The following is a 25,958-nucleotide window of genomic DNA, read 5'->3' on the forward strand; positions in this document are numbered from 1 at the left end:
TGGATCTATTATCAAATCCCCATCCGTAAGTTAGACTTTAACTGAAGCAGGGTCTCGACCCGAAACCTCACCCATTCCTTCTCTCCAGAGATGCTGCCTGTCCCACTGAGTTACTCCAGCTGTTTGTGTCTATCTTCGGTTTAAACCAGCATCTGTAGTTTCTTCTTACACTTAATTACTTGCATTCTTCTTCCCCAAAAAGCAGCAATCTTGGTCACACAAGAAATATCAAGAATAACTGAACCTCTGCCTCTCTTTTACGATCTCTGGCAAATTAGACAAGGATGCTCCCCCAACAAAATATAATTTAAATAATTAGGGGTCTCTAAACTCTTCCATTATACCTTCATCCTTTCCAAAATGACTCCCTCAAGAAAGGAATTTTACAGCTGGAAATCTATTTTATGTACATTTTATGTACATTTTACCTTCAGTAAAGGAAGAGGCCAGAAGCTTCATTATTGTATATATCATTACCAAGTGTACACTGTTAAGTCTGTGAGCATTGTGTGACTAAGGAATGTAATTACACTGTGGTGTCGATGACAATAAACTAATTTGAAAATAGATTATGACAATGGTTTTGCCGAGAGCTGAGGACCTGTGTCTACTCATGCATTATGAGCAAAGCTGCATTTGGTCATTTCAAACTTTCACCATTAATTAAATACATATTCTGCAAGCTTAATGATAATTTTGTTTCTTTATTCAAAAACTGGTATCAATTTAAAATTATGTACTTGCCTCTGCCATCTGCCAAAGCTCTGTAGGCCAATAATTCATATGTTGCTCAAAGTTATACAATGAAAATCTTTGGATTATATTACAGTTATAATAGTGCAATGATAGAGACTATAACATTTTGCGAGCTCTGCTGCTCCTCTACCTGTTTGTCATATAGATTAAGAATTTATTCATAGGATATGTTAAGCATCTGGCTGGACCTTTGGAGCTTGGGATCAGTGGGGGTCTGAAACCCTCTGGTTGTGTGAAGCAGACTGCACTCGGTTTTTGAATATTATAGCTCTCAGTTAAGATTACTTTAATAATAAAGTTTGATAATGACTATCAATTTCCAGAAATTTGAGTTTTTGAGACATTATGTGGTTTCAGCTCATGCTGTTCTACATTTTTAAGCATGAATTTCTAAAGATGCGTTACCGTTATAAACTGAGGAAACTCCCATGAAACAATTCTATTGAAATGCTGAGCAGTAAAGGTGATTCTGTGCATGAAATGTGAATAATGTAGAAACTAAAGGAGAATGAACAATGTTAAAAGCAGTTTAAGAAGAAACTGCAGATGCTGGAAAAAAGATAAATCATTAAGATTTAAGGTAGATAAAAAGATGCAGATAGATAAAAATGCTGGAGAAACTCAGCGGGTAGTAAACCTAGCAATTATAGACGTGTTAGTTTGACTTCAGTGGTGGGCAAATTAATGGAAAAGATACTTAGAGATAATATATATATAAGCATCTAGATATACAGGGTCTGATTAGGAACAATCAACATGGATTTGTGCCTGGAAGGTCATGTTTGACTAATCTTCTTGAATTTTTTGAAGAGGTTACTAGGGAAATTGACGAGGGTAAAGCAGTGGATGTTGTCTATATGGACTTTAGTAAGGCCTTTGACAAGGTTCCTCATGGAAGGTTGGTTAAGAAGGTTCAACTGTTGGGTATAAATGCAGGAATAGCAAGATGGATTCAACAGTGGCTGAATGGGAGAAGCCAGAGGGTAATGGTGGATGGCTGTTTATCGGGTTGGAGGCAGGTGACTAGTGGGGTGCCTCAGGGATCTGTGTTGGGTCCTTTGTTGTTTGTCATGTACATCAATGATCTGGATGAAGGTGTGGTAAATTGGATTAGTAAGTATGCAGATGATACCAAGAAAGGGGGTGTTGTGGATAATGAAGAGGATTTCCAAAGTCTACAGAGTGATTTAGGCCATTTGGAAAAAATGGGCTGAAAGATGGCAGATGGAGTTTAATGCTGATAAATGTGAGGTGCTACACCTTGGCAGGACAAATCAAAATAGGACGTACATGGTAAATGGTAGGGAATTGAAGAATACATTTGAACAGAGGGATCTGGGAATAACCGTGCATAGTTCCTTGAAGGTGGAATCTCATATAGATAGGGTGGTAAAGAAAGCTTTTGGTATGCTAGCCTTTATAAATCAGAGCATTGAGTATAGAAGCTGGGATGTAATGTTAAAATTGTACAAGGCATTGGTGAGACCAAATCTGGAATATGGTGTACAATTTTGGTCGCCCAATTATAGGAAGGATGTCAACAAAATAGAGAGAGTACAGAGGAGATTTACTAGAATGTTGCCTGGGTTTCAACAACTAAGTTACAGAGATAGGTTGAATAAGTTAGGTCTTTATTCTCTGGAGCGCAGAAGGTTAAGGGGGGACTTGATAGAGGTCTTTAAAATGATGAGATGGATAGACCGAGTTGATGTGGACAAGCTTTTCCCTTTGAGAATAGGGAAGATTCAAACAAGAGGACATGACTTCAGAATTAAGGGACAGAAGTTTAGGGGTAATATGAGGGGGAACTTCTTTACTCAGAGAGTGGTAGTGGTGTGGAATGAGCTTCCAGTGGAAGTGGTGGAAGCGGGTTCATTGGTATCATTTAAAAATAAATTGGATAGGCATATGGATGAGAAGGGAATGGAGGGTTATGGTATGAGTGCAGGCAGGTGGGACTAAGGGGAAAAATATTTTTGTTCGGCACGGACTTGTAGGGCCGAGATGGCCTGTTTCCGTGCTGTAATTGTTATATGGTTATATGGGTGAGGCTAATGTTAAAAGCAGGATAAGTGAATGAATATAGGGGAAAACAATTTGCTAAATACTCAAAAGATCAATCAACATTTCACAAAATACACTAAAATAAATGATTAAAAACAAAGGATATTTGAGAAGGAAAATTTGCTTATTGGTCATTGTTCTATTAAACACATGTTAGTATTATTTAATAAGAAATGTACTATGAAGGAGAATAATAGGGAGAAGGTTAATCCTGACATGGGCAGAAACAAAGTTTACATGTAGCAAAAGGACATTTTTAGCTAACTGGCTGATTCCTTGACAGGTGTTCCCATTCTTGGTTTCTGTGGTAAATAAAGTGGGTTAATAATACAAGCAGTATTTTTGTGCTCTGTTGAGTGTGGATTTAAGACTGCCCAACGTGGTATTTGTAAGAAGGGAGACACAATTTAACGAGCAATCACAGGCCAGATAGCTTGACATTTGTGATCAAGAGATATTTCAACTTTGACTTATGGATGCAATTACAATGTAGCCAAATCAAAGACTTCAAGTTCAAAATAATAAATGCACACAACAAACTTCTGGAATTCTACAAGGAAGTAATAATGTGTTTAGTAAACTTGGAAAATCGACATTAAAGAAGTACATGAAGCAAATGTAATTGATTTAGAATTAGAAGAAACAAAAAATATATTAAGATTCTTATTAAAGAAAATCTCAATGAATTGGTTCTCTCGTGTTGTTCTGATTGAGTTCCTTCTTAACTGACTCCATTCAACATCTGTGGATGGTCTTAAAGGCAGTAACCTGAAAGTTCAGGAAAAATAGTATTGTCTTTGATTTGGCCATTTAAGAACTCAGACTCAGAACATATTTTTCCCTTGCATTCTGCTCTGGTTTCAGACCAGCTGATTACTTTGTTTTTACGTTTGTTACTCAGTCTCATGGTTGTCCCTACAGGTAGCTATTTAATCAATACCTTCTTTCATTGTATTTTACTGCCGTTATGATGCAGCAGCTGGTGCACCATCAGCGAGGTTCTGCAAACCCAGCATTTACTGCCAGCCACTTGAACAGTTGTTCCCAGAACAGTCTCAGGTTTACTTGCTTGGATTTCTATTCAGACCAAGCCTTCGTACTTGCCATTGGATGGATTGTCATCAAATTCCACCTGCATTGATGCAATGCATCACATCCTCTCCATATTATCCAATGCTATTACGAGTGAAGTAGACACATGCTCCTTTAACTTTCTACATGGCTATTAACTTTTTCAGGAACTTGCAATATTCCCTGTCCTATGATAAATGTAGCACGATGTCATCTTGTACCATCTATGGAGCGAAGGAAATAGGCGACGTTTCGGGCCAAAACCCTTCTTCAGACTGATGAGGGGTGGGGGGGGAGAAGGAAGGAAAAGGGGAGGAGGAGGAGCCCGAGGGCGGGCGGATAAGAGGGTGGGAGGAGACAGCTAGAGGGTTAAGGAAGGGGAGGAGACAGCAAGGGCTAGCAGAATTGGGAGAATTCAATGTTCGTACAGTTGGAGGGCAGGGGGGATCACAGAGGGTGTGCAGTTAGAGAGGAGGCTGTGAAACTGTCTCCGGAGAGAGGAGGAGAACTTCTTCAAAGTAGGCATACCTTGAGGAGATATCGCAGTGGAGTAGACAAAGTGTTCAAGATGGAACATCTTGTACTGACAGTTTGAGGTCTGGTTGTTCAAAATACATACTGATGAAGGCCTTCTAGTTATTTTACAAGCATGCCCAACTGATTTCAGTTAACCCCTCTAATGGTGTCCATATATCTCAGCCTGGAAGATAATAATTGTGCGGTTATGTGGTGTGGTTTCCTACTTGTAGCTTGGAATCGCAACCTGCACAAAAATGCCTCATGTTTTTAAGCAGCATTTCTAAACTGATGACCATTCTATATGCTGCCTCAAATGCTAAAACACTAAGTTTGCCTAAACTTTCTTATCCACTAGTTATATAACAAGCAATCTCACAAAATCAAATCTAAAAAGGTCCAAAAAATAAATTCTTCAGGCATGCAGCACAAAAACCACCCTGCATCCCACTAAGCACCCATTTGCATTCATCTTATTCTATTTATGTTGGACAAATTTGGACTATTTTCTCTGGACTTGGAGGCTGTGGGGGCAGCTTTATGGAGGTATATACAATTATGAGAGGCATAGGCAGGGTTGCTAGTCAGTCTTTTTCCCAGTAAAATGTGGAAACAAGGAACTAACTGAAGAAGGGTCCCAACCCAAAATGTCACTTAACCATGTCATCTGGAGATGCTGCCTGACCTGTTGAGTTACTACAGCACTTTGTGTCATCTTTTGCCTTGGGCAGAAAATATCAAATACTGGAAGGCATCAGTTTAAAGGAGATTTATGGAATGCTTCTTTAATACAGAGAGTGGTCTGTATTAAAGGAAAGCCTTGTAAATCTCCTTTAAACTGCTGTCGGGGGGAGGTAGCAGAAGCAGACACGACAGAAAGAGGCTTTTAAATAGATATACGCAGTGAACACAAAATTCCTTCCACAGCACCTTCCTAAGCCATAAATCTACTACCGAGAAGGAGAAGGACAAGGACAGCAAAGCATGGGAACACCTGAAAGTGACCCTCTGAGTCACACACCATCCTAACTTACAAATATTGACCATTCCTTCACTTTTACACATTCAAATTCCTGGAACTCCATACCTAATAGCATTTTGGGTACACCCACAACTCAAAGATTGCAGCAGTTCAAGTAGGCAGCTCATCGCCATATTATCTGGGGCAATTAGGAATGGATAATTAAATGCTGACAGTCTGTGAGACCCACATTCCCTGAATTAATAAAATATAAGGAAGCAGGGAATTGGGCGATATAGACCATCTGCAGGCTGATATAATTAATTGAATTTTGCTTCATGACCAGAACAGACATTGTGGACCAAGGATAGACACAAAAAGCTACAGTAACTCAGCGGGACAGGCAGGATCTTTGGAAAGAAGGAATAGGTGATGTTTCGGGTTGAGACCCTTCTTCAGACTGATTGGGGATAAGGGACACGAGAGATATAGATAGTGATGTGGAGAGATAAAAAAGCAATGAATTAAAGATATGCAAAATCGTAATGATGATAAAGGAAACAGGCTGTAAGCTGTTTGTAGAGTGAAAATGAGAAGCTAGTGTGCCTTGGGTGGGGAGGGATAGAGAGAGAAGGAATGCCAGGGCTACCTGAAGTGAGATAAATCAATATTCGTACCACTGTGCTGTAAGCTGCCCAAGGAAAATATGAGATGCTGTTCCTCCAATTTCCATTTAGCCTCACTCTGACAATGGAGGAGACCAAGGACAGAAAGGTCTGTGTAGGAATGCGAAGATAATTAAAGTGCTAGAAAGTGGCCATCTCTACCAAGAGAGTCGTCAACTTATTATTTTCATTCAGTGGTATTACAATTGCTAGGTCTCCCCCAATCAATATCTTGGAGGTTATTATTGACCAGAAACTCAAAAATATTGTGGCTACAAGAGCAGGCCAGAGGCTGGATATCCTACAGCAAATTATTCCTCTCCTGACATTTCACAGTCTTTCCTCCAAGTACAAGGCAGAGGTCAGGAGCTCAGAAAATGTAATAAAATACAAAGTGATATAAAATACTTGCCACTTGCCTGGATTAATGCAGCATGAACAAGACGCTTGATACTATACAGGACAAAACAGCTCAGATGATTGGCACCCTCGCACTGGCTCTAAATATTATTTTTTTCTGCCATCGTATATAATGGTTGTAGTGTGTACCATCTACAAAAAGCACTGCAGTAACATACCCAGGCTTATTCAAACAGCATCTCCAAAAGGGAGGCACAGTGGTGCAGTAGTAGAGTTGCCATCATACCGGGTTCGATTCTGACTATAGGTACCGCCTGAACGGAGTTTGTATGTTCCCCCTGTGACCGTGTACACTCAGGATGAATACAACGAGTTTGCACAGATGACTTGAACATAGCATGTTTGCCATATTACTCTGCAGATATTTTGAAACAATTTTGGATAGCACCAAACAGTTTTGTTATCACATGAACATCTAGGATAAATCGACCATAAATAATCCATAATTGGTACTAGTGAGGAGAGGCCCTTCCAATAGCACATGGACAATTGGTAGTTAGATGGTCTGCATACTAATCCCCAAAATAACATTACACACATCAAATAAGTGATATGCTGCTAATCGATGACGCGTCTACAATAGCAGTTCAGGGACTGAGTTTCCTCCAGCAAGTCATTCACCCCGATACCCCAAGGGTTTCCCACAATCTACAGGTACAATTCAGGACATCAATAAAATACTGTCTACTTTCACATTTCCAACAAATATTATTTGTGTGTGCGGAAACAGTTTTGCTAATTATTATCCAGCATCCAAATACCATTTAGGACTGGCTCCAAAATCATGTCTATTCATTTAAAAAAAAACACAATACATACTATTACAAAAAAAGATAAGTTATCACATTTCTATTTGTCATTCATAATAATTCAATGGAACATCTTTTGCAGATGTTTAACCTATCTTGACGTCGGGTTTGGCACTCCTTGTACAGGGGATTTTTTAAATTACTTGGCAATTCCGCCCATCTCTATATTCAAGTAAAATTTCAATGAAGCAAACATGCTGTGTTGGATTTCTCAAAGGCAGTCAGGCTTTCACATTGACACAACAATATCATGCTGTGCTGCACTTGCTTTTCTTTTACCTGAAGCAGGCATCAGTGGATTACTTTGTTCTGTTAGTGTTAACTTTATTTCTGAGGAAACAATCTCCATTTCTTTTTGCCATGGCAATGAATGTTTTTTCTTTTATATACCTACAGAATAAGCTTTACATAATGCAAAGATTACAAGTGAATATCTGTTATCTCAATAAATACCAAAAGAGCATGCATTTTTTCCCATTCAAAGAATTTTATATCTATCTTTGAGAAAAATATGTTAATTTTCCTCATTGCCCAGTTCAGGTTAACCAAAATGATATTGTACGGTTTATCTACTCTTATGATATGAAACATTTTGAAACTTTTCAATTGATTTAAACAAATGCTACACTTGCTGCCAAATGAGACAAACTCTTAATGTAAACAAAATGTTTATTTACCTAACTTTTGTTTATGTTTAGGAAGGAACTGCAGATGCCATGATCATATTGAATGGCGGTGCAGGCTCGAAGGGCCGAATGGCCTACTGCACCTAATTTCTATGTTTCTATGCTGGTTTAAACAGAATATAGACACAAAAAGCTGGAGTAACTCAATGGAACAGGCAGCATCTCTGGAGAGTAGGAATGGGTGACGTTTCAGATTGAGACATCTGAAGAAGGATCTTGACCTGAAATGTCATCCATTCCTACTCTCCAGAAATGCTTTTTGTGTCTATCTTTAGTTTATGGTTTGTGGACACTCAATCACACCATCTGGTTCACCTATTTTCTTATGCAATAACATAACTAGTTTAATCAATTATCTGCTAGACTTTAAGGATTTGCATCATACTCCTCCTATAACCTCTTTTTATAACTATGTGTTTCATTTGCTGACCATGACTACTGCAAGCTAATCATACATCCCCTGACACTAAAACAACATATCATTGAAGATAGACACAAAGAGTAACGGGTCAGGCAGCATCTCTGGAGAAAATCATAAGGAGATCCTTATGGATATCCTCATAATTTTTTGATAGGTTGCAAACATACTTCACATAAATTATGCTTTCAAATATTTGATTCTTGCACGTCATCATTTTTCCGTGATTCACCTTAATATCTCCATACATTAAATATATTAGAATATATTTCTGTGAAATACTACATTCTGCACATTAAGCGGTAAATTTGATTTTAAAATCTTCAACAGCACTTTTTTATCAGTTAATCATTCTATTGTCCATTTTGTCTATCAGTTTTGATATTCAGCATTTATATTTTAGTAACTTGGCTCCTGGGAGCCACATGCTCAATTTGCTTCTGAAGGTCAGGTTTATAATACTGAGGTTAATGCCTTCCACCCACATTGTTTTATCTTCAAGTAATTATATTTGTTAGAAAGACCATCATATATCTGTCGACTGATGTATTACTTTTATATTTCTTGAACATATGAGTGGTTTTACATTTAATGTGATTGCCAATAAATACTATTCACTCATGAGCTCTTCTCCAATATTCTGGAACAAATTTGCCCTTAATGTGCTATGATTTTATTTTAGTTCACCACTGTCAATTTTATTTTGTGCATGGAGCAAGGTACCTGGCCCTATTATTTTATCAACAATTAACCCAGTTGATTTTTGTGATTTCACGACTATAAGATCACTCTAGCTTACAAACACCTGATTTATGCACAGCCTCTACATACAAATGAGCATTTAGGTGACAAGCACGATGCATTTACCAGCTGACATGGAGCTGCAGCATCTTCTGCCGGGTAGGAACCCATCTCAACTTGCAAACAATTCATAGGAACCGACTCTGCTGTAACCTGGGGAGGACATGTAACTGCTGTCTTCTAAATTCATACCAATGTACAACCTACTTTTCATCTCTGGCAAGAGATTATTACTTCTCAGTATAAAGCTTTCTTTTATTTCACTGACTGCATAGAACATAGAACATTATAGCACAGGAACAGGACCTTCAGCCCACAATGTTTGTGCAGAACATGATGCCTAGCTGAACTGATCTTATCTGCCTACATCTGATGCATATTCCCCCCCCCCCCCCCATTCCCTGCATATCCTGTGCCTATCAAAAAGTTTCTCAAATGCCACTATCAAATCTGCCTCCAGCACCTCCCCAGGCAAGGCCCCACCACCTTCTGTGTAAAACGACTTTCCCCGTGCATCCTCGTTAAACTTTCCCCCTCTCACATTATAGTTATGTCATCTAGTGTTGGCCGTTTCCACCATGGGTTCTGGCTGCTATACTGTATACCCCTCATATTTTAAATACTTCCATCAACTATACTGTTAGGGAAGTCCAGGACAAGGGGTCACAGCTTAAGGATAAAGGGGAAATCCTTTAAAACCGAGATGAGAAGAACTTTTTTCACGCAGAGAGTGGTGAATCTCTGGAACTCTCTGCCACAGAGGGTAGTTGAGGCCAGTTCATTGGCTATATTTAAGGGGGAGTTAGATGTGGCCCTTGTGGCTAAGGGGATCAGGGGGTATGGAGAGAAGGCAGGTACGGGATACTGAGTTGGATGATCAGCCATGATCATATTGAATGGCGGTGCAGGCTCGAAGGGCCGAATGGCCTACTCCTACACCTAATTTCTATGTTTCTATGTTTCTATGTTTCTATACCCTCCAAACTCTGATGTTCCAGAGAAAAAAATCCAAGTCTATCGAAACCTCTCCCTGTAGTTGAAACCCTCTATTCCAAGCAGCATTCTGGTAAACCTCCTCTGCATCCTCTTCAAAGCTTCCACATCTTTCCTGTAATGGGGTGACCAGAAATGTATTGGGGTGACCAGAACCTTATGCAATATATGGCATAACCAACGTCCTAGAGAGCTGCATCAAGACCTCCCGAGTCTTATAGTGAATGCCCTGGCAATGAAGGGAAGCATACCATATGCCTATTTACTTGTGCTGCCACCTTTAGTGCGCTATGAACTTGGACTCCTAGGTCCCTCTGCACATCAATGCTGGAAAGATTGGAAAGACTGGGCTTGTATTCACTGGAATTTAGGACGATGAGAGTGGATCTTATAGAAACATATAAAATTATAAAAAGGACTGGACAAGCTAGATGCAGGAAAAATGTTCCTAATGTTGGGCGAGTCCAGAACCAGGGGCCACAGTCTAAGAATAAAGGGGAGGCCATTTAAAACTGAGATAAGAAAAAACGTTTTCACCCAGAGAGTTGTGAATTTGTGGAACTCTCTGCCACAGAGGGCAGTGGAGGCCAATTCACTGGATGGATTTTAAAGAAAGTTGGATGGAGCTTTAGAGGCTAGTGGAATCAAGGGATATGGGCTAGTGGAATCAAGGGATATGGGGTGAAGGCAAGCACGGGTTACTGATTATGGATGATCAGCCATGATCACAATGAATGGCAGTACTGGCTTGAAGGACCAAATGGCCTCCTCCTGCACTTATTTTCTATATTTCTACATTCAACCTCCCAAAGTGCACGCACGCACACACACACACACACACACACACACACACACACACAGATATATATATACACATGTATATAGGTAACCTAAGATATATCCCATCAGGCCCTGGGGATATCCACCATAACGTTCTGCAAGAGCCGCAGCACCACCTCTTTCTTGATCTCAATCTGCCTTAGTATATTTGCATTCTCCACATTGATCTCACTGTCCTCCAAGTCCTGCTCCTCAGTGAATACAGATACAAATTACTTGTTTAGTATTGACCAGGTGTATAACTGCCATATGTAGGAAAGAACTGCAGATGCTGGTTTAAATCGAAGGTAGACCCAAAATGCTGGAGTAACTCAGTGGGACAGGCAGCATCTCTGGAGAGAAGGAATGGGCGCCATTTCCGGTCGAGACCCTTCTTCAGACTGAAGTCAGGGGAGTGGGCAGGACAAAGATAGAATGTATTCGGAGACAGGTGGGAGAACTGAGAAGGGGAGGGTATGGAGAGAGAGGGAAAGCAAGGGCTATTTGAATTTAGAGAAGTCAATGTTCATACCGCTGGGGTGTGAGCTACCCAAACAAAATATGATGTGCTGTTCCTACAATCTGCGCTGGGCCTTACTGAACCCCTCCGCTCAGTCCGCCTTAACCTACCTGATCTCCCGGTTGCTCAGCACTTCAAGTCCCCCTCCCATTCCTAATCTGACCTTTGTGTCCTGGCTCCTCCATTGTCAGAGTGAGGCCCAGTGCAAATTGGAAGAACAGGACCCCATATTTCGCTTGGGTAGCATACATCCCAGCGATATGAACATTGACTTCTCTAACTTCAAATATCCTTTGCTTCCCCCCTCTCTCCATCTTCTCCCCCTTCCCAATTCTCCCACCATCTTACTGTCTCCCACTACATTCTATCTTTGTCCCGCCCACTCCCCTGACATCAGTCTGATGAAGGGTCTCGACAGGAAACATTGCCCATTCCTTCTCTCCAGAGATGCTGCCTGTCCCGCTGAGTTACTCCAGCATTTTGTACCTACCTTTGATTTACAACTACCTTGGTCATCCATGGTTCCCTTCGTTTGCTATCCTTATCCTTTCTCCTTACTGGAATATGTTGATCCTGCACTTTGATCAGCTGACCTTTAGACCACTCCCACATGTCATCTGTGGATTTACCCAATAACAAATGATCCCAATCTACCCTCCTTAGCTCACGCCTAATGACATTGAAATCTGCCTTGCCCCAATTATGTACCTTCCCCCAACATTCAGACCTGTCCCAATTCAAAACAATATTAAAACTTATGGAGTTGTGTTCACTATTCTTAAATTCTTCCTCCACTGCAATACTAGTCACCTGGCCAGACTATTTTGCTGATTTTCCCTGCAGAAGTACTGTGCAAACACATTATGTTCTTTAACAATTTTCCAATAAAATGGAAACTCCCTAAATCCCATGGGGCGGCACGATGGTGCAATAGTAGAATTGCTGCCTTACAGCACCAGCGACCCGGGTTCGATCCTGACTATGGGTACTGTCTGTATGGAGTTTGTATGTGGCTGTGTGAGTTTTCCCTGGGTGCTCCAGTTTCCTGCCACACTCCAAAGGTTTGCAGGTAGACAAAAATGGTGGAGAAACTCAGCGGGTGAGGCAGCATCTATGGAGCTTTATTGTAGGTTTATTGGTTTAGGTAAAAATTGTAAATTTCCTCTAGTTTGTAGTGTGTGCTAGTGTAACGTGGGTCGCTGGTCGGCATGGATTTGATGGATTGAATGGCCTGTTTCAACACTGTATCTCAAAACTAAACTAAAATATTTACAGACGAGAAGGCTCAAGATTAAAATCAACTTCAGATAATGATTCTACTGCTTTCTCCTCTAATCCATATTTTGATTCTTTACCTCTCCTTACAGTACTTAGTTTTGATGAAAGAGTATTGATCCACAGCATGAACTCTGTTTCTCACTCCACAGATGTTGGAAGCCTGCTGTGCTTCTGGCTTTTTTTTTGTTGCATTTTCGAATTCTAGCATTCTGTAATATTGGTTTTGCTTTATGCTTTGTGGCTACCTTTCACCCAATGGTTGAAAGGAAAAACTGACAATATAGTGAATTCTCCTTGACTTGTGAGCTGATGCTATTGGTCTTTGCGATATGTCTAAACTATTTTCAGTTTTGAAATGGAAAAAGGTTGCTGAAATTTGCTGATGAAATCAAAGTGGGGATAAAGATGATAAAAACACAAAGTGCTAAAGAATCTCAGCAGGTCAAGCAGCATTTGTGGAGGGAATGACAGGAGACATTTTGTCAGACTATGATCAGAAACAACCTGTAACATCACCTGTCCACTCCCTCCACAGATACTGCCTAATCTGCTGAGTTCCTCCAATCATTTGCATTTTGCTCAAAATTCCACCATCTGCAGTTCCTTTTGACTCCATGAAGCTGATAATGTAGCCACATACACAGAATAGGCAAAGAGCCAATTTAAATTTAATTCAGCTAAATTCCTCTTAGTAAGTGGAATATTTTTCATCAGAAAAAGAAGTTAACTGGGTTAGAGACACAATCAATAGCAGCTGGAATAATTGGCCTGTAGAGTCTAGCCTCTCCAGGGAAATTCAGGTATGACCTGCTTCACCCTGGCTGCGGTCTCATGTAACAACATGAGAAGTGGATTAAAAAAAACAATGTCTCAGAAAGCTGTGAACTGATATTGATTCTCCAGTGACTCTCAGGGGTAGGGGAAGAAGGTGCAACCCTTTCTCCATAATTCCAGGAAGGAAGAAATTATGTTATTGTTACTTTGAGTGAAAAGAATCAGATGGAAGTTTGCAACGTTGACCAAAGAGATTTACCTTCTGCCATAATGTTGGATGAGTTGCGATTGGTAGATTGCAGAGCTTCAGCTAAGCATTGCGGACTCAACCTGAAAAAGTGGGGCATCTTGGACTCTGGCATGTGTAACTGTGGAGAGGTACTGACAATAGCCCACCTACTGACTTGCGGCGGAGATTCGTGCACTGCGGACAATCTCCATAGAGGCACAGATGTGGCTTTGGCTGTGGCAAAGCGATCGCAGAACATCGTCTGACACACGCGCGAACAAAGCTAAGCATTAACTCCCTGTCTTTAAATTTAACAGATGGACAGCAAAAAAATCAATGATAAAAGAGGGAGTACACAGCTAACCATTACAATATGAAATCTGTGGTCAATTTAAATAGTAAAAAAAAGAGCTATTCTGATGTTTTGATTGGTCCCAAAATACCAGTAAAACTTTCCTGTAACTTTATTAAAATGCAGTGATACCAATAGACTGAATGGAATAAAAACACATCAAATTGCAAATAATTTATCTGAAGTAATGATTATGTTGACCTGTCAAAATTATACTGCAACAACCAGCACCAAATCTATAAAGATACATTAACCTTTTGCAGATCACGGATGTGTTTATCATTTTCACTAAACCCAAGCTAAAGGAAATCCAATCAATAGATATACCTCCCTCCCTCAGTGGCAATCAAGATTTGCTTGATTGATTTGTACAAAATACATGCCAAAATAAATTTGAACCATTTGTCCTCATCCACTGAGAATTTTAGGTTTATAACTAGACTAAGTGGGACCCGTTGGGTCCCATGTTCACGCGGGAGGGCTGGTCCCCTGACGCAATATTCCACCTCTCCACCAATTCCAATATTGGTGGCCAATGGGGGGGCATTCTAGAGCGCTGGCATGGGTTCTTGGGGTGGAAGCTCAGTCCCTCAAACCTGATGTGCTGGCAGCTCACTCATGGTTGGTGGGCTGGCAGTTGACTCATGGCTATTCCTTGAAATTCCATTTCAAGCAGGGTGCAAGGCCACCAAATTCAAGTGCAGTTTCCTACCACTTCAAGCAGGGTGCAAGGCCACCAAATTCAAGTGCAGTTTCCAACCACTTCAAGCAGGGTGCAAGGCCACCAAATTCAAGTGCAGTTTCCAACCACTTCAAGCAGTGTGCAAGGCCACCAAATTCAAGTGCAGTTTCATGCCACTTCAAGCAGTGTGTAAAGCCACCAAATTCAAGTGCAGTTTTATATCACTTCAAGCTGGATCCAAGGCCACCAAATTTGTGCAGTTTCATACAATTTCAAGCAGGGTGCAAGGCCACCAAATTCAAATGCAGCTTCATACCATTTCATGCGGGGTGCAACGCCACCACATTCAAATGGAGTTTCATACCATTTCAAGCAGGGTGAAACCCCCATAAAACCACACAAAACACCAAACTCACAGTTCAGTACATTCAGTGTGTTCAGTTGATTCACAGCTCAGAGTCGTGATCTCCCCCTCCCCCATCATGCAGAGACTGAGCCACACCCACACTTCCGGGTTTTATAACCCCTCCCCCTCCCACCGGAAAAGGTGTGGCCTTCATTGCGTGATTGACAGGAGAGAGATTCTCAACATTTTTCAAACACTATAAACACTTTTATTTTTCATTGATGGGAAGAATCTTCTGCACCTGCTGAGCGGAGGGGGACTGAGTAAAATGGCCAAAAATCACAGCCGTAAGTGGTAGCATTTTATCTAAAATCAATATACAGTGCAAACAGGAAGTTACCCAAAACACCCAAACCACTATTTGCAGTTGTGCCTTTTAACTTCGCCAAAACACCCAAACCACCATTTGCAGAAGTGGCTTTTAACTTAAACCCAAAGCACCCAAACCACCATTTGCAGTAGTGCCTTTTAACTTCAACCCAAAGCACCCAAACCACCATTTGCAGTAGTGCCTTTTAACTTCACGCCAAAGCACCCAAACCACCATTTGCAGTAGTACCTTTTTACTTCAACCCAAAGCGCCCAAACAACCATTTGCAGGCAGTGCATTTTTACTTCAAACCACCCATATTTTCATTTTCAAACCACATTAAGGGGATTCACAGTTGAGTAGACATGTGTTCAGTGTTATTCAGAGCTCAGAGAGATGTGATCTTCTGGCTTCCTCCATCTTGCAGAGTCTGAGTGAGGCACACCACTTCCTGGTTTTATAGTCGCTCCCCCTCCCTCCAGCAGGGGCAGCAGAGAGAATGGCAAATTATTTAAAACATTAATATATCTCTGATTTTTCATCGAAGGGAAAAATCCTCTAGTCCAGGAAGGCGGAGGGGGGCTCTGAACGAGGTGGCCAAAAATGACGGTCGTAGATGGCGGCGTTCTCTCGGAAATTGCACCACAGTGGGCCAAAAGCGGTCAAGATCAGACATTTAGTAATATAGATAATATTCTGGAGACAAACCTAATCATTGTCTCCAGACTATTATTATAAACCTAAAATTCTCTGTTAGCATTCCAACACTATCAAACCCACCTATTTTTGATTTCTTCAGGACAGGATGGAAAACATGCTATCATTTAACATTGTTCTAAGGCTCTGTGCCTTCCTTCAAATTGGATTGCATTTTTAACCACAGTCCACCAGGTGTCCATGAGAAACCCAGCAGAATCCATGGTGTAATTACCTTTACAACACTATGTGAAATCACTCGTGCTTTCATGCTTATCATGCTTACCATCACCCTCCTGATCTGACCCTGAACCTGAAGACACCCCCCCCCTCTCCTTATCCAGTATATTCAATCATTACAGCTAAGCTGCCTCCCTTGGTTTGATCATCAGGCAGCCAACCCATCAACGATAAAAATTGAAGAACTTCCTAGTTGATTGACATCTGACCTAATTTCCAGCTCTCTTGGCTAATCATTCCATTAGCTAGTTTAATAATCTCTCAGGAATATATAATCATTTAAAAAATATACCTTGCTGCCATTTGCAAACACTTGGTTTTACTCAAAAGTGGAAACGCATTTATTCTAATATGTAGGTCATCTTGCACCATTTACATCTGTAACAGCAAGTGTGTGCTCTAAACGAATTAGGATCCAGTACATGATAAACATTTTAAGAGGGCAATTCTTTGCTAGCTTCACTAGAAGCCAGAAGACTGGAGTTAATGATGTGCCTCCATTCAAAGAAAAATCTGGCAACTATAGATTGGTGAGCCTAACATTTGAGGTTAGAAAATTACTGGAGAGGATTCTGAGGGATAAGATATGCATGCATTTGGAAACACGGCAGTCATTTAGAAAGAGCCAGCATGATTTTGTGCATGGGAGATTGATTGAGCTTTTTAAAGAAGGTTATTGAGTGCAGGGCAGTTGAGATATTATCTTACAATTGTCCAAGAAGTTGGTGAGGCTGCACTTGGAGCATTGTGTTCAGCTTTGGTCACCCTTTAAATGGAAAGATGCCATAAAGCTGGAAAGAGTGTCGAGGAGATATATGAGGATGTTGCGAGAACTCGAGAACCTGAGCCTTAAGGAGAGATAGGGTAAGTTAGGACTCTATTCTTTGGGGTGAGTTTGAGGTGCAGAAAATCATGAGGGGAATAGACAAGGATTCTTTTTCACACGGTAGGGGATCAAGAACATGAGGGCATAGATTTAAGGTGACAGGGGAAACATTTTATAGGAACCTGAGGAAGTAATTAAGGCTGGTACAATGACAACATTTAAAAGGCACTTAGACAGGTAGCTAAATAGGAAAGGTTTCAAAGGGATTCATTTCTTTGTCAGAATACACTGATTCTCATCTGATACTCAAGGGAGATTTTCTCATCAGAGATTCTCCCTTCCATTTTCCTTTGATTAAATAAAGGCCAGCTATTTGTACTTAAAGATTCTGAGGTGATTGAAGCACGACAGACAGACCAACGTAAGCCTTTGACAGAATACGTTTAATGACGATTTTGCAGTCATTATTTAATTTAGTGGTTCATGCTTGAGGAAGGGGAGGCGCATTCAAACCATAGGGCCTTAAGCATTCACCACAATATTGACCACGGAATATGTTAAAACAGTTGTGCAATGCTTAATGAGATGTTAATCAGCTTGAAACTATGAGATGCAGAAAACTTTAAAGTGATGCTGAGCTTCATATTCCCTGTGTTGCGTTTAAAATCTCAATGTTTAAATGCTGTGAGTAACTATATTGCAGTCAGAAATTTGCAACTGGAGATACTTGTTGGTATGAGTGTGACAAAACATTTAGACTCTCTGAGTTGCAGTCTTTGACCCATGGGAGGAAACAGAGTGATCTAAATCTGACAGGATGTCAATTATTGCAATATGTAATACCTGGGATATGGTGTAGATTCCATCACTGGGGAGGCCAGTTAGTGTGGGAGCAACATAACGTTGGTTATTATAGTGTATAAAGCCTGTAATCCACTACTGGACACTCATTAGTGTGGGGTGTGTTGAAGTGGATACAATATTTCATGATTGATCATGTCTGATTGATCGTACGAACATGGACAAGACTGTATCATATGCTCAGGCAGGGATGATATATTGATCAGCAACTTCCAGCACTCTTTTAAAGCTTTAGATCCTCAACATTTAAAGATCTCCTTGATGTGTGTACTGTGGTGTTTTCAGCCATTAAATCATTGTTTGATTCAGTTTTCATGATCGTGCTTCTTAATGTTTGCCTGTAATCCTTGTGTAAGAGTATGATGTCAAATGGAGTTTCAGCTTTGGTTCAGTGACACTCACTGTTATGTTGGTGGAAATGAAAATATTGCAGGTTATTGATTCCAAAACAATAATGGTTGCTTGCACACAACCTGCTCTGGAAGTCCGTCTTCAAAATCTAAAATGGTTTCCATGGAAACACCAGGCTCTCTAGTTGTACGGCCTCACTTAATTTCTTATAGTTTTATCCTCTCAGGAACAAAATTAACAGCTTCAGTTTTTACTTAAATAAATGGCAGCTAAATCTTTTGAATATGAACAGCATATGCTAGTAAAACTAATAAAAAGATAAGTCGCGCAGGATTAACTTGAACAGGATCGAATTAAAATAATAAGCTTGTACTTGCTGAAGTAATCAAATAAAGATTTGCGATTAATGTATTTGTTTCAAAGAGCAGATTAAATTCTCTGCCATTTCTCTTCTATGGAAGAAGTAAAGAAAAAAAACACGTCAGTCGATGGGAAAAATAGCAGAGCAATATATATATATATATATCCCTCTCTCTCTCTCCCTCTCCTCTCCATCTCCCTCCCTGTAGCCTTTATCTCTGATACTGTATTTCTGTCAACTTTCAAAATTGTCATCTGTCAAAATTGACGTATTTTCCACATGAACTGCGCCTCTCATCGGTCATCTTTGATCCTAAAAAAGTTTGTGAACAGCTTCAAAACCATGTACTGAAATGTAACATTCATTACAAGAGATACCTTCAGCCAACTAACAATTTTAATAAAAGGCAAACAATTACCTCTGTTACACCTGAATGATTACATTTACTGAAGATTTAACTGAATTTGTCTAATGGGGCTTTCTCACGGGGCGACTTGACGCAAGATGTAACCAGAGTGAAGTGGTCGTGGTCTAGCGCGATATCACACGATATAACGGGGGGTAGATAAAGAGTTCCCACGGGTACTCGGCATTTCTGTTATTTGTGCGAGTGACTTGTCCACCTCCCGAGCTTTCCCGTTAAATCTTGAATGAACATTGTGAACTGTTAATTATCACGTGGCACAAATGATGTAACTTTTTTTTCACACACTATAAATACTAGGTACATGGAGGAGTGGTGCATCCAAGGCGGAAATGGTCCCACTGCAGCGTTTCAAAGGTAACTCGGGCACATACAGTGGGAAAGAGCAAAGAGGCCATCTCTGCGCTTACTACAATTCACAATTGGGGAGTGTGCCGTGGCAGGACAGCTCTATTGATGGGTAGCCGACCACAGGAACACTACTGCATGTTAGCAGACATGCATAGAAAATAAGCTGATAATAATGTCCCGTTGTAATCCTGCTTACTTCTCTTTGTTTCACTTTAAAGTGTAGTCCTCTGAAAAGTGCTTCCTATAAGATGATCGTCCGCAAAACCTGCCATTTAGCACATTGCATTGTCCCTTTTATTGCCTGAGTTTAGGCTTGTTGTGGAGGTTAATGAATAGAATCCATTTTAAAAAATCTAGCGTGCCTCATTTGTTGATTTTCATGTTTGCGAAGCCCTTTTTTAGACAAATGTTGTTTGGTGTGATGCACCTTCTCTCAATATGTGCAAGAAGTCGTCTTTTTATATTGTCAAAAAGTAATAAAGAATTTGTCTCACATTGACCGTGATGATTGTCTTATTTTATTATCAACTGAGAAGTGAAACTTTGAAACGTTTAAATAGATCAGCAATTGAGGGACCTGAACACTCAAAAATGAAAAAGAATGAAAATGTGATTATATCACCTCCCTTCAACTATTTTGTGTTTCAGCATGAGAGGGATTATAACATTAGAGACATTCATCTTGTAGTGATGTGTTAATGAAGAATTGCAGACATCAATCTGATAGTAAAAAATATATTTATTTAACAATGAGGTAAACAAGCACTGACAATCAAACTGCTGAGTTAAAAGCTTTATCACACTTCAGGCGTTCGCAGGAATTCCCACGGTAAACGCAAGAGTTATTACGGATATCGCACTGGCCACTACGTTCATATAATGTTTCAATGTTCAACCACAAGTGTACAAGTCACTCTTGGAGAAATTCAAGCTTGCTTGAATTTTCTCCCGAGTCAACAAGTTACACGAGTACCTGCCATTAGCGCCACGGTGGTCCACGGTGGTCCAGGAATGCCGTACGGTTATCGTACGAGGTTCCCATGATGTTCAATTCTGGTTAACTCTTGCGTCAAGTCGCCCCATGAGAAAGCCCCATAAAAGCTACAGAATAATTACTCTGCTCATCAATGTAACAATCACGCAAATAAAATCATCTAATGTTAATTTGTCAGTCCAAATTCATTTGGTAGTAATAAATCTAGCTGGATAGACATAAAAAAAGGTAAGTTCGAGAGGGATCACCTCAAAGAACAATGATTGTCTGAAGACTATTTATGATCTAGGTTTCATAGAGTACAATTTCATAAATTTTGTTTCACCAGTTAACATTTCCAACAAAATGTCCTCTCTAAATATTATCAAACCATACAATGTAGATTTTCTATTCTATTTAATTAGTATTAATTATTATGAATAGTATATTTTTCATTTTTTGCCACTAATTGGCCATGAGATGTAGCTCAGGATAAACTAATGGGCCTGTCCCACTTAGGCAACATTTTAGGGGACTGCAGGAGACTATGCAGTCCCCACACCAGATGTTCGTGGGTGGTTGCCGGGGAGTCGCCTTCATGGTCGTGAGGAGTTCCTACATTCTGGGAACTAGTTGCGCCCTCATTATGGTCGCCGTGAATATTGAAATATTAGTGGCGACTAGAATGAAGCCGCCATGGAGAGTAGCGAAAATTCTCAGGCCATAGATGGGTCGCCAGGAGGTCCGCCAGGAGGTCGAAGGTTCTTGGAGGTTCTCATAGGTTGTAGCTGGTGCTGACTGGTGAATTTCATTGGCTCATTGGGGGAAAAAAAGGTAAACGGGGGGGGGGTGTGTGTGTGTGTGTGTGTGTGTGTGTGTGTGTGTGTGTGTGTGTGTGTGTGTGTGTGTGTGTGTGTGTGTGTGTGTGTGTGTGTGTGTGTGTGTGTGTGTGTGTGTGTGTGTGTGTGTGTGTGTGTGTGTGTGTGTGTGTGTGTGTGTGTGTGTGTGTGTGTGTGTGTGTGTGTGTGGTCTGCTGTAAAAATCAGGCCCATTAGTCTCTCAAACTTTCCATAAATCAATAACCTAAATTTCACATTTATGGACAACGAGGGGAGGGGGGTGAATGATGTCTGTTATTGCCGATTGTCCACTATAACTGAGAAAGTTATTGTCGTTGTATGCAGTTGAAACAAAGAACTGCAGATGATGGTTAATCCACAAAAGGACACAGGCAGCATTCTGGAGAAAACCGATAGGTGATGTTGGGATCCTTGTTCAGATTTATTCAGTCTGTTGAGTTACTCCTGCATTTTCTGTCATTTCACCATATAACTAGGCGTTGATGGCACTGGTCTGCACCAACGAGCCCTTCTTCACCGGTTGATGTGGCTGTTGTTGAGAATTATGTTGTAGCCCCTGCCAGGAATCGCTGGATCACAGTGGAGCTTCCTTCCCTCTCAACCGTCCCTTTGCCCACTCCCCGCTCCTTCCAATGTCGGTGACTCTGGGGAAGGGGGATGAGGAGGCGGCGGTGGAGGGAGGTTAGGCCGAGTGGACAAAGTGGTAGCCAACAGAAAGAAGCAGCAGCTGGGGAGAGTGGAGGGAACCCCACGGTGACCAAACGTGTTCTGTCGGTGACAGCGGCCTGAAGAAAGCGCTGTCCCCAGGGACTGCAACGTGAGCCGCAACAACTGCCGCATTAACGGACGGTGTGGTGGGTGAAGAAGGGCTAGCTGGTGCACCTTGCAAGCTGGCAGTGGTGTCAAAAGTTGGGGCTGGGGAGTCAGTGCAAGCCAGGATGACGTCGGCAGGTCCATCTACTATACTTGAAATTCATTATAAAGGGATCCGGTAGAACGAGTGTTTACTGTACCAAGGCCAAATGACAGGTCTGAGTACAGAATAGTACTTTAACGTTAGCTGTGCAGTTACCACCACAGATGCTGCTTAACCTGTTATGTTCCTCCCACAGCTCCTGATTGTAGCATCTTCTGTCTCTTGTGCCTTCTTGAAGTGTTAGATCTTTTTTCCTGCAATTTACTTATGCATTTAATTAATTAAACCAGCAATGTAGTTGACAATGGCCAAATGTTGTACCATTTAATGAATAATGATTATATCAAGTCTGCTGTAACAAATGGTGAAAACTGCATTATCATTTATTGTGTTCCAGATTCTTTAGATGAGGAGAATGTCTCTCCATTATGTTTTTCTTTATTATTTAAGAGTCTCCCAAATTCCCAACACATCGCAACAGTACTGCAGTTAATGCATTGATAGGAATGCTATATGAGTGATATTAGTAACTAGCAAAACAAAATCACAATTAATCAAATGTAGCACTTACAAGCTGTTGTCCTGTTTTACCCCACGCTGCATGCTGTAACACAGAATTCGCCACCTCTGGAGGATTGAGTTCTCTCACTTCCCTTTAATAAGAAGAAAATTAGAAAGTTTAGCATTGCTTTAAGAAAGGGGTTGGTTAAAATTGTGGTAAACATCTTCATTATTAAACTGTTTGAAAGAAAACATCGTTGATCTCAATAGGAACCGCATTTGCTGCACAAATGCCAAAATATAAGGCCAATACAATTAAAATACAATTAAATTTGCGTAAGAATTTGATATTTGGAATGTTGTATGCAGTCCTATTTACCGTATTACAGGAATGATGTGGAGGCTTTGGAAAGGGCGCAGAAAAGGATCACCAGGATGTGGTTGCTATTACAGAGCTATAACTGGAGGTTGCAAATACAGATAAATGGAGCAACAATTAGACAAACTCAGATTATTTTCTCTGGAATGTCAGAGACTGAGGAGTGAAATGATTAAAGTATGAAGAATTATGAGAGACACAGATAGGGTAGACAGTGCACACCGGGTGGGAATGTGAAATACTAAAGGGCACAGCTCTAAGGTGAGAGTGTGAACGTTTGAAAGGAGATTTATGAGGAAAGGTTTTTGCCTCAGAGAGCCCGGAACACCTGCAAGAGAAAGGTGGAAGCAGATATGACAGGAATGTTTAAGAAGCATTTAGACAGACATAAGAAGAAGCAGAGAATGGAAGGCTGTAAATATGCCTATGTTGAAAAAAGTACTCAGAAGATTTACAAGGATGCTTCCAGAACTCAATGGCCTGAACTATAGGGGGAGATCGGGCAGGCTCATGCTGTGTAGGACACGGGTGGTGAGGTGTATAAAACCACAATGTGAATGCACCAAGTCTTTATCCTAAGGTAGGGAATTTAAGAACTAGAGTGTTTAGATTTAAGGTAAGAGAAGAAAGACTTAATCGGAACCTAAAGGGCATTTGTATTTTTATTCACTTTTACTGGTGAGTAACATTTTCTCCATCAGTTGGCTGTAGCTGTGTTGTCTCAGCTAAGACCACAACAAACCTATCTTATCCCTTGTCTCCAGAACAAGGGGTCACAGTTTAAGGATAAAGGGGAAATCTTTTAGGATTGAGATGAGAAGAACATTTTTCACACCGAGAGTGGTGAATCTCTGGAATTCCCTGCCATAGAATGTAGTTGAGGCCAGTTCATTGGCTATATTTAAGAGGGAGTTAGATGTGGCCCTTGTGGCTAAAGGGATCAGGGGGTATGGAGAGAAGGCAGGTACAGGATACCGAGTTGGATGATCAGCCATGATCATATTGAATGGCGGTGCAGGCTCGAAGGGCCGAATGGCCTACTCCTGCACCTATTTTTCTATGTTTGTCTCAAATTTAAAAAATGTTGCAATAATATACACGTTCCCAGTCCATGTAACAGTAAACACGACAAAATTAGTGGCAGAGCCATTTCAATGTGAGATGCAGCAAGGAAAAATGCCCTTTGGCTGAACAAGTCCATAAATACATTCAAATTAAACATTAGAAAACTGGCTTGGAAATGCACATGCTAAACACTGCTATACTCATACTCCTACTTACTTTATTAACCAAGTATGTTTTACAACATACGAGGAATTTGATGTACATCAATCAGACTTGATTAGTATGGGTGTCAGAGATTATGGGGAGAAGGCAGGTGAATGGGGTTAGGAGAGAGAGATAGGTCAGCCATGATTGAATGGCGGAGTAGATGATGAGCCGAATGGCCCAATTCTGGTCCTATTACTTATGACCATATGTCAACAACTATTTACGCTCAATGAAGCTACAGAAAAATCCTGCTGAAATAATTGTCATTTTTATATGATGCAATTGGCAGTGTTGGAGCTGATGCTTTTTCTGTATGGCTAGTCCACACATAGGTAAGTTTGATGAAAGTTAATATCAGTCATTTAGGTGAATAAATTAGGTGCTGTTTTGTCTGCAACAATGGTTAAAGACAATATGTTTCTTTCATGCTATGCATACATGTTTAGATTCTTTCATCATACTTGGGCTTCTTAGATGTTAAACTGTGGACATGCATGTGCATATTGCAAGTACCCCTAACACACCTATGTTTATATGTATTTTAATTTAAAAAATAAACAGTTTGTTCTGTGAATACTCTGGTAGCTGTGTCATCAAATAATAGGCTCTACGACTCCATGAGGTGCCTAAGGTCACTGAATCTATGTTCACTTTTTGCCAAGAGATGTTCTAATACACCAGATAAATGTCATTAACATTTCTCTTATTTTTCAAATAACCTACTCAAACTGGATTACCTCACACTTCCGCTTTTAGGTACATCCTTAGCTTTGTTTCTGATTACTGGCTATGTGGATGTTATTGGAATGAATGCCCTTGAAGCTAATGAACACTACGAGTATTCCATGGAACACAAGTGATTATTTAGGCACCACCTGCAGTGCTCTGAATCTTTGGTAAGGTCATCATACTGCTTCTTCTGTACTATTTGTCCCGATGAACAAAGTAGTATTAGCCTGTACCACACAACTATTCAATAATTCTGACCTTATTTTCAGTATTGGTTTATTATTGTCACATGTACCGAGATACAGTGAAAAGCTTCCAGTCGGGCGGCGCTAGGCAACACAGTGGTGCAGCTGGGAGACACTGTAGTGCAGCTGGTAGAGCCACTGCCTCACAGCACCAGAGACTCGGGTTCGATCCCGATTGTCTGTGTGTTTGCATGTTCTCCCTGTGACCGCATGGGCTTCTTCTGGCTGCTCTGGCTTCCTCCCCAATCTCACAAGACGTGCTGGATTGTAAGGTAATTGGCCTCTGTGAATTGTGCCAGTGTTTAGGGGTGTGAAGGTGGTATAACTAGTGCCAAAGTACGGCATGGACAAAGTGAGCAAAATGTGCCTGTTTTCATGCTGTATCTCTTTAAAGTAAATCATACTAATCAAGAGTACAACCATGTCTAGTAGGTAGCGCAAAG

General features: G+C 40.6%; 1 protein-coding gene across 1 annotated transcript in view; it reads right to left on the reverse strand.

The window, feature by feature from the left end:
• Positions 1–25,958, reverse strand: part of LOC129699148 (inactive dipeptidyl peptidase 10-like) — a 657,345-nt gene that overhangs the window by 129,631 nt on the left and 501,756 nt on the right. The window contains exon 7 of the mRNA XM_055638816.1: positions 22,961–23,042. Coding sequence (XP_055494791.1) covers positions 22,961–23,042 — 82 coding nt within the window. The remainder of the gene's footprint in view (positions 1–22,960; positions 23,043–25,958) is intronic.

This window comes from Leucoraja erinacea, chromosome 7, assembly GCF_028641065.1.
Source record: "Leucoraja erinacea ecotype New England chromosome 7, Leri_hhj_1, whole genome shotgun sequence".
NCBI classification, from domain to species: Eukaryota; Metazoa; Chordata; class Chondrichthyes; order Rajiformes; family Rajidae; genus Leucoraja; species Leucoraja erinaceus.